General features: G+C 43.5%; 1 protein-coding gene across 1 annotated transcript in view; it reads left to right on the top strand.

The window, feature by feature from the left end:
* The first annotated feature begins 233 nt into the window (after positions 1-233).
* LOC119140884 (CDC42 small effector protein 2) overlaps positions 234-10,262 on the top strand; it is a 50,098-nt gene continuing 40,069 nt past the window's right edge. The window contains exon 1 of the mRNA XM_037372549.1: positions 234-556. Coding sequence (XP_037228446.1) covers positions 503-556 — 54 coding nt within the window. The 5' untranslated portion in view covers positions 234-502. The remainder of the gene's footprint in view (positions 557-10,262) is intronic.

Raw genomic sequence — 10,262 nt, 5'->3', positions numbered from 1 at the left:
AGATCCCTGCTCAGCCAAGCTGGCCTGCCCTGCTTGCTTGACTTCTGACACTGGAATTGCCTGCTCCTGTGCTTTTAAGAGATGTCTCTTAAAAAAAGAAATGTGCGTGGCTTGTTTGCTCTTGTCTCTCCACTCTGTAGTTCAAAATATTATCAAGGAATCACTGGTGTGGGTGGCTGTCTGTGAGTATGAGATTCTGTATCTTTCTTTCTGATGTAATATGCTTCTTTCTTTTCAGGTTCACATAACGCTAGGGATCAAAGAAGCACATGTAACACTTATGTGGTGCTTGGACCAGTCTTCTGAAAGAAGACTCCAAAATAAATTATCTTCAACCTGTTTATCCTGGAACTGACTTTTCTTTGGAAAAAAGCTCAACAGAGAAACTTTTCACACTGGAACCATTATAAATAAATCTATTTAAAGAACTTGCTACCTGGAGACACTTTTGCAGAGATTGAGTCCTGCATTTCATCTGTGTTTGCACTTCAGACTGTAAACAATGAGTGAGTTCTGGTTGTGTTTCAACTGTTGTATTGCAGAACAGCCTCAGCCTGTAAGTATGAGTATTAGAACTGTTTTGTGTATTAATTCAATACATTGTTCAATTTTTCTTTTTTTTGTTTTTTTTTGTTTTAGCTTCTTAAATTAGTGCTGTTGGACTAAGCCTAGTGAGAATTAAGAAATTAACTATCATCTTGGTTTAGCTGTGAAAGAAGAGTCTGGTCTAGACTTTTGTAGAGATTTTCCTATCTTTAATCATAAATCTGTCTGAAGTCTTTGAAAAGAGCCTTTATATGTTTGCACTGTAGAGAGGGAGAAAGGAAGGTGAAGGGGAGGGTGAGAGTGAGGAGGACCTAAACTGTTGCTCTAACATCTGCCAAAAAGCAGGTGGAAATCTGGAAATGTCATGATGTCTGATACTGTTTAAGGCTTATTTTCTTATGTGGTTGGACAGTGGTGAAGGAAGGAAATATTTCTGTTAAGAGATATAGGATAAAATCTATTCTCCTCTGCATTTCATAGAATTCATTTAAATGAAGTTAGAGAGGGCGGGCAAGAGGGACAGTGGCAGAACAAGGAGGCAGACAGATGAGAGAGCAGTGGCAGGCGGGAGGGAAGGAGCACAAGTCAGAGAGCAGGCAAGAGTGAGTGAGCAGGTGAGAGTGAGTGGGAGTGAGTGAGAGAGGGAACAAGGAGGAGGGAGCACAGGGGAATGAGCCTGTGAGTGCAAACGGGGGGAATGGGAGCACAAGAGAAAGCGTGGGTGCTTGTGAGGGCAAGCAAGCAAGGGCATGAGAGAGTGAGAGCTAGAGAACGAGCTGAAGCAGAAGTGAGAGCAGGAGAGAGTGCAAGTGCACAAGCAGGGGAGCACAGGTGAGCGATTACGAGCGAGTGAGACCAAGAGTGAGCAGGAGAGTGAGCATGCGGTGGGAAGAGGGTATGGTTGTGTGAGATCAAGAGTGGGGGAGGGAGCAAGTGCAACCAAGAGATTGGGAGTGTGAGAGGGAGGATGGGAGCAAGGGGATGAGAGAGTGGGGGCAAGAGATTGACAGTGAATGGGGTGAGTGGGCGAGCAAGTAAGTGAGCGGGAGGGTGAGAGGGTGCAAGTGAGCAGGAGGGCAAGGACAAGTGAGAGTAAGGGAGAGGGAGGGCATGAGGGTGGGCGGGAGGGTGAGTAGGAGGGTGCAGGTGGGCAAGAGGGCAAGGGAGGGTGAGAAGGAAGGTGAGGGCAAGCAAGAGAGTGAGGGTGAGAGGGAGATGGCGAACAAGAGAGAAAGGGCAAAGAAGCAAGGGGGTAAGTGAGAATTAGGAGACAATCACAAGGGAGCAGAGGGGCACGAGGGGTGAGGGGATCAGGAGGGCGGTGAGGGGTTAAACAGGGGCAAGTGGGAAAGGAGGTGATTGGGAGCAAGGAGGCAGGTGAGAAGTGAAGCGAGTGGGCAAGGAGGTGGGCAAGGGGGTGAGCCGGGGCAAGGAGGCAAGCAACAGGGGTGAGCTGAGTGGGGATGAGAAACCAAACAAGACCAAGGGGCGAGGGGGCAAGGAGGTGAGTGTGAGGAGATGGACTGAGGGGAAGAGGTGAACATGAGGAGGTGAGCATGGGGTGACAAGTGCTAGGTGATGAATGCAGAAGGGAGAGGAACAAGGAGAGCACAAAGAAGAGAATGAGGGAGAAAGAAAGGCGATGAATGTGAGAAGACAAGCTGGAATGAGAGAAGAAAATGAGCACGTACTGGAGAGTGAGGGAGGGGGGCTGAGTAATGAGAAAGAGCGAGGCAGCGAGAGCAAGAGACCAGGAGGCAGCGGGCAAGAAGAGGCAGAAAAAGAGTGCAAGCAAAAGAGGAAGAGAGGGAATGTTAGACAGCAAAAGCAAGTGAGACAGCAGTTGTGAGACAGAATGACTGCGAGTCACCAGGGGCAAGAGAGTGAAATTGAGTGAGATGGCAAGTGCAAGACTGAGTAAGAGAGGGTGAGAGAGAGAGCGCGAACATGAGACAGCAAGTGTGAGACAGCATGCAAGAGGAGGTGAGCACAAGTGAGAGACAGTGAGCAAGTATGAGACTGTAGGAGTGAGCATGATTTGTCAAAACAGTGAGTGTGATGAGCACACTTAAGTGAGCATGAGACATGGAGAGAAAGCTAGTGATCACTAGATGGAACAAGAGTGAGGCAGCAAGAGTGTGACAGTCACAACTGTGAGACAGTGCAACTGCAAGTAAGTGCAAGCAGGTGAGAGAGAAAATGAGTGCAAGGTGTCATTAGCATGTGTGAGAACAAGTGCAAGATTATGGGAGCAGGCATGGGATGGCAGGCGACAGTGAGTGCGAGACAGTGAGAGCAAGTGAGTGTGAGTGAGCCAGAGAAAGATAGATATGGAGGAAGAGAGCAAGTGCCACAGATTATGCTCAGTGTTCTTGCTCAGACTGAGAGAAACTAAGAGACTGAATGACTGAGAGACAGACAGATGGGGGGGGGGCGCACAGAGATAAACAGGGAAATGGAGTGAGACAAAATTCAGAGATGGAGACAGGTGGAGAGATGTGGCAAATGAAGAGACGGGACGTAGCTTGATGCAAGCAAGATGTCAATTTATTGTACACAATCACGAGTTTATATATGTTTTCAGAAGCTGCGCGCTTTAAACAGATTGGTTCTTTAAGCTAAGCATTACATACTAGGCAATCTCTGATTGGTGGTTAACTACAAACAAAGGACACTAAGTTTTTACAGTCATCAATTAACAGCAAGGTGTTACCTCTCCTTGGCTCCACCAGTTCCCTTATCTTTTCTCGGCATGACTCATCCTGTTGATTGTTATCTATTCACATTCCTTGTCCTCCCGGGGTTTGTGGCCTACAAGCTGGAGCACATCCCTTTCAGCTAACTGATTGGTACTTATGGTCCTGATTTCCAGGCCCCCTCCTGCATCTCCCCCTTCTTGTTTTTGAGCAATCGAAATCCAGTTTGTTTTAAACATGCGTTCTCGTTGTAAGCATTGAAACAAACAAGGAACACATAATACTAAAACCAACAATACTGTCAATACCATCAGTGCTCCTTTGATTATATTTTGTAACCAGCCCCCTAACCCAAGGCTTGAAAGCCAGTCCGTTAACCCGTTCTCAGTCTTTATACCCTGTACATTTTTTCTCAAGTCAGCAAGCTGCTTATGAATAGAGTTTGAGTGATCAGTCAAATTCATGCAACACTTTCCATAGTGCTGTTCACTATAGGCTACTCTCTACTGTTCATGCTGTTTCCTTATCTTCTAGAGGTGAGATCACATTCCTCCTTTGTTTCTGTCTCATCCTAGTTTTTCTTCTCATACTCCCTCAAAGTTATTTACCTCTTTGCTGCAGGATCGCAGCTGCACATCGTCAAAGCAAGGCCAAAGCTGCACATTATCAATGTCAAAACAACCCACTGTCTCTGTTCCATACAATTCTCCAATTTCTCCTTTTTGTTTTTGAACAGCTAGTACCAGGTTTGCCATGTTCTGCAGGGCCCTTGCAAACATGATGGCAACCAAGGCAATAGCAAACAAACAATACTGCCAATTGAGTGAATGGATGCCAAAAAGGCTGACATTTTCTCAGATTTTGATAACATGTTGCTGCAATGGGGCGCGTAAAATCCATTCAGCACATACCATCAAAATCCTCATAGCCATGTCCTTGAGCCAACAACAAAAAGCAGTGGCAATTTTTGACTCGCATTCTTAACTGCCTAACAAAGAAGGTGATTTAACTCTAATGCTTTCCCTGCAGTTACTCCGGATAAGCGCACCTTCCCATCATAGCCTCCTACTACATTAGCATCTACATAAAGACAATTATCAACATTCAAATTGCAAACAATATCAACTTTTTTTGGATTAACATTATACAGAGGTAATCAATTATCCCAAATATCAAGGCTTTCAGTAAGATTCTTCATTCCCCACATACATTCACTTTTTTGCAACAATGTCTGCAAGTCAGTTTCAAGGAAGGGCACACCAAACAAGAACTGGTTCAGTCAAAAAGTTCAAAACATAGCATGCTTCATACTTTCTCTGAACGTGCCTCTGGGGTCATTCCCTTTTTTTATATATATATATATATATATATTGACGTACGGAATTAAACTGTAACTCGAAAGTTATAAAGTAGGTATGTTTATTGCGCGCAGATGCACGGGGGATCGCTCCACCACAAGCGTGCATGCCCGAAGTGACGAACCATCTCACATTTATACAATAAAACAAATGAATATTCAATTAACACCTATACATATTCCTTACCTAAACCCGCTTACTCTCGCTTCCTATGTTAATTAGCTTATCAGTCCTTTGTTTTGGAATGTGGTGGTCTTGCAGGTTTGTAGGTGATTCACGTCCTTGTGACCATCTGATCTTCTCCAGCAAGGAGACTTAGCACTCCCTCCCTCTAGATAACATTGGAATGTCTCTCATCCTTTTCTCATCCTTTTTATAAATAGCCCCTTTGTTAGAGGAAGAAGGGTAGGTGTCTCCTCAAAGCTGTGTGACTATGTGACCATACACCACACCCATGACCAGTCACCATACCCACATTCCTTGAGCAGACATATACAATCACGATTGATGTCCATTGTCCCCATTTCACACTATTTCTCCATATCAATCCCCCCTTTTCTATCAAACTAAGTAAATTCTTTTACTTAAGCAGTCTTCCCGAATGATATAAAGCATCATACATAAGTGTTACCCTTTTAAACATTCTCCAAACCCACAAATATAACATAATGGTTAGTATTAAGGAAATTCCTAAACTGATCAATAAGATCACAATGGGGTGTACCATAGTGTTAAGAATTCCTGTTGCAGAAGGTGACCAGCCAAAGAGAGTATCCCACCAATTATGGTTTCCATCAGGAAATCATTTACATATTCATTACAATTCTGGGAATTCATTTACATATTTCGCTCCTGCCCAATGTCCTTGAGGAGTGGTCGTCTGGGGGTCTTCAGGATGAAGATCAGGAGTCTTCTTCCAGTGAACCTTTTTTACCTTCTTGTTTCTGCACAGACTCTGTTCCTCGATAGACTAATGAGCATGATTCAAATTCCTTGTTTAGGTAGCGTTATATACACAACAGAAACTTAGGACCAGATGGCCCTTATAAAGATAACGAATCCAAGGACCTTGTGTCTAGTACATCCGTGGTGCTGACACTAAGGGTCTTGGTGTATTCATCATGTTGACAATAAGGGTCCTTGAACACCTCCCAACTTTGGATAATTATATATAAGCACATCATTTTCTAAAAAAGTAGTATACCATTCATCACTCATTGAACGTAGCTCATTATTCAATCCCCCCTGTTCTAAAAACTATCATTATGCTCTCTGATCATTCTTCGACAGCACCAAACAGAACATTGAAGTAATAAGGAGTATGTAATTCCCAATACTGTACTCACTTGTACTATTTTGGCAAAAAAGTGTGAGTCTCTATTGGAAGAGATTGTTGCCAGAACCCCAAAGCGGGGGATAATTTCATTTAATAATCCCTTCGTTACCTCTCTTGCTTTATTTGTTCAACAAGGAAAGGTATTGGCCAACCTGAAAACGTATCAGACATATCTAATAAATATTGGTACCCCCCTTTTCTTGGGAGTTCGGAAAATCAGCTTGCCACTGTTGTCCTGGATAATGTCCTCTACTAATGTTCCCTAGTTTTATTTTATTTGCTGTATTGGGATTATTGCGTAAACACATTTCACATTGCTGAGTCACCTGTTTTATTACAGTATACAAGTTTTGCCCTATCAATTTCTGATTTAGACTTTTATGTAAAGTATCAGCTCCCCAATGCGTCTTATTAATAATAGGGCTGTGGTCCATATTAAATTGGATGGTACCACTATACGACCATCCCTTAAATAAGTCCACTTATTTATTTTTATTTTATCATTCGTGTCCTGAATTACCTTTAAGTTTTCTTTAGAATAGTTTGGCTCCTGAACTGTACTTACAGTTTGGATTTTATCGTCTGGTATAAAGGATAATTCCTCCTTTCCTACCTCCTCTGTTACTCGTCTGGCCTCATGGTCGGCCAGGCGGTTTCCAATTTCCAAATCAGTGCCTCAATGGGCCACCTTATGTTCTTCCTTCCTGGATGACCCTCTTATAACAGAGGGGGCCATTCCTCACATCAGGGTCTGGCATGGCATATGTTCCCACTGCTCAACGCCTACTGGGTTGCAGCCAACAGCGGAGCTCAAGATTCTCCTTGGTGGCAAACACAGAGGCCAACCCAGTCTTGCCCTTGACTATGGTAGGAGGCACCTGACCAATCTTATTCCTTGTACTTCGTTGTCAATGCAGAGTTTCATCTGCACATCCCATAACAAGTCACTGTCATGGCAAAACACACAGATTTACATTAGTAGAACTACTAGAGAGTGTATTTTATTTCACTTTTTCTGCCAATATCCCCCACAGCCTTGCTGACCAAGGGATATTGTTATATCTGAACTGGGCAAGCCTCCCCCTTATCATTTTTACTGTAACAGGTAAAGCATTTTTCACCTTTCCTGGAATTTATTTTCAGATACACCTGGTTAAAATTTCTTTTACTTCAGGGAAGTCCTCTTTTCCTCTTTTCTGTTGAATTAAAGATAAGCTCAATATTTCAATTACTTGATCATTTTAAACTTTTAGTTTCATTTCTCCTTCTTTAAACGTCTAGATGTTCTAATACATCTCATCCCAACAAAGATTTTGGTGAATTTGGCATTCTTATTTGTTTTCTTAGTTTGTACTTTAAAGGTTTCAGGATGTTTTCCTGGTGGCCGGCAGCTACCACAACTGTAACAAATTTATTTATTTTTTTTTACTGAAGTTTAACAAATAAGTTGGTTTTGTATTCACTAAAATTCCACTTCATTTTTCCTAGTCCCTAGTTCACCAGAACCCCTTGATGGTTCTTTAGCTTAGGGCGTTCTTGCTTCCGGTGCCCACTTTCCCTACAATATGCACAGTGATCCGATCCCATAGGAGAGGGATTCACTCTTTCACTTCTGCCTGACATTCCTCCTGTCTCTGCCTCATCTCCTCTACCAGTTTAGCACGACCCAGCTCTTCTTCTCTTACCTTCTGTACACGTTCCCTGTTCCTTCTATCAACTTTTCTATATCACGGTTACCTAGTAACTCGAACCTTTATCTAGTCCTATTAGATCATCCTGACAAATCTTTCATAACCAACTTTCAAACATCTAAATTTCCCATCAAAGATTCACCTTTATTCTCCTCAGACCCGTTGCCTACCCTCCTAAAGGGGCCGTTATCGGTCCTGTTGTACTGCAAATGCTGCAGCAATTGGGGTGACATTGTCAGGTCCTTCTGCTCAATCGTCAGCAACAGCAACCCCCTCCTCCTCACCATCAGAAGGTTTCGGGGCAGGAGATGCTCTTCCTGCTCTGCAGGTTACACAAGCCTGCCTGTGCAACAGCACTTCTGTTTTAACTCTTTCTTACCCTGAATGCAAATCTGCTCCTTGTTGCTTTAAGTCTGTGTTCTTACATATCATGCCTTCGCAGGCAAATAGCAAACACTCTGCCATGCATCCCAGCATGATTCAGTCGCACCTTCGAGGGGGTGCGGGGGTTTGTACAAACTCACCCCAATACTTTAACACTTTCACAAGGTCTTTGATTCTCCACCCACCCCCACCCCCCACCCCCCTCAGGTTTTACATACATTAGTACAAGTTTTTATCTTACAACGTGTTTCATTCTGGTTGCTCCACAGAAGGAACCGCAACCTGAGCTTTTTAACACAAAATTTTCAACAAGAACATCTTTCTAGTTTGGGTCTCAGGTTTTTTTTTCCCATCCTTTTCTAGAGCCATAATCAAAGATCAGGTGATGTTAATCCCGCACTCTTTCTAGTGCTAGTACCATAGGATCCCGAGGGGGTACTACTCCACAGTCCTTTTGCCACTCAGGTTTGTCCCGGAGGACGAAGAACATGTCTGCATATGATACTTCATCCCATTTTCCCTCTCTTCTCAGAAACAACATTAATTGCAGGAGAGTGTTATAATCTAATGTTCCTCCCTCCTGAGGCCATTTCGCATCACTCCCCAATTTATACAAAGGCCACCACTGATTACAATATTTAACCAATTTCCTTCTATTTTCGGTACCACCATGTCCTAAAATATCACTCCAATGTTTTAATATACAACCCAAGGGCGATTTTTCACAGGGCTTACTCCTTCCATTTCCTATTTTGCAATTTTAATTACTTTGGTTTTCTCCGGCCGCCTTAGCCACCCAAGGTCGGAAATGCGGATAGAGCTCCTTACTCGTTTTGCACTCAAACACGCGTCTCAAGCACTCTTGCACTCACACTCAGTCAAAATAATTAAGCTATACACGGAAAATCAAAATGTGCATCTCAATCACACCATTCACACTCTCCGGGCAGCCCTCAGTCACACAAGCAGTATGTTATACGGTACCGTGCACTTATGTACAAACTCTTAGGAACACTAACAGTTCACAAAGTATGCATTTCAATGAACAATTGCCAAAAAAACAAACAACAGATTCTAGTTTTTCCTGATCTTAAGCAGAGTGTTAATTTTTCCGCTATTTGCCTAGAATTACCAGAATATTATTATTTTTCAACATACATTTCATAACTCCAAGTTTTAAACATGTAACAAGACAACACATAGAACAAACAAGACACAGAGCGCTATTTCAGTTGTTACGTTCTAGGAATTCCCCAATTCTTAAGACAACCTAAAGGAAGTTTTTAGCTTCCCCCTTTTTTCTTTTTTTTTCTTCTTTTTTTTTTTTTTTCGACGCAAAAGTTTCTCTTTCACTTTTGCTCTGAGGTCCCTCTTGTTACTGTGAGATTCCACCTTATTCCGTCCCGCCCACCGCTTTCCGTCACGAGGCCTCCGGGCTTTTAGGAGTGGCAGTAACCTCGGGTTTGCTCGGTCTGCCCTCAAGATCGCTAGCGGCCACCCCTTGGTCAGCAAACCCCCTCCCAAGGTACCTTTCCTCCTGGGGACTACGCTGCGCGCCGGACGTCTCCGTGCGTCTCACCAGCCGCCCCGTTACTAAACATACCGTGTTATCCGTGGATCCAGGGGTTTCTCTTCTGCTCCCGGGTGAACAGCTGAGAAGAGGAGGCTCCTCCGAGGAAATCTCCCGGGGCGCGCCTAGGAGCATCCGCTCCGCAGCTGGTCCCTCAGCTGAGCAGAAATACTCCTGGCTGGCTCGCCAAAATGACGTACGGAATTAGACTCTATAACTCGAAAGTTATAAAGTAGGTATGTTTATTGCGCGCAGATGTACGGGGGATCGCTCCTCCACAAGCGTGCATGCCCGAAGTGACGAACCATCTCACATTTATACAATAAAACAAATGAATATTCAATTAACGCCTATACATATTCATTACCTAAACTTGCTTACTCTGGCTTCGTATGTTAATTAGCTTATCAGTCCTTTGCCTAGAATGTGGTGATCTTGCAGGTTTGTAGGTGATTCATGTCCTTGTGACCATCTGATCTTCTCCAGCAAGAAGACTTAGCACTCCCTCCCTCTAGATAACATTGGAATGTCTCTCATCCTTTTCTCATCCTTTTTATAAATAGCCCCTTTGTTAGAGGAAGAAGGGTAGGTGTCTCCTCAAAGCTGTGTGACTATGTGACCATACACCACACCCATGACCAGTCACCATACCCACATTCCTTGAGCAGACATATACAATCA

Source organism: Falco rusticolus, chromosome W, assembly GCF_015220075.1.
Source record: "Falco rusticolus isolate bFalRus1 chromosome W, bFalRus1.pri, whole genome shotgun sequence".
In the NCBI taxonomy this organism is placed as follows: domain Eukaryota; kingdom Metazoa; phylum Chordata; class Aves; order Falconiformes; family Falconidae; genus Falco; species Falco rusticolus.
The sequence above is the reverse complement of the archived record's forward strand: the minus strand, read 5'-3'. Positions and strand labels throughout refer to the sequence as shown.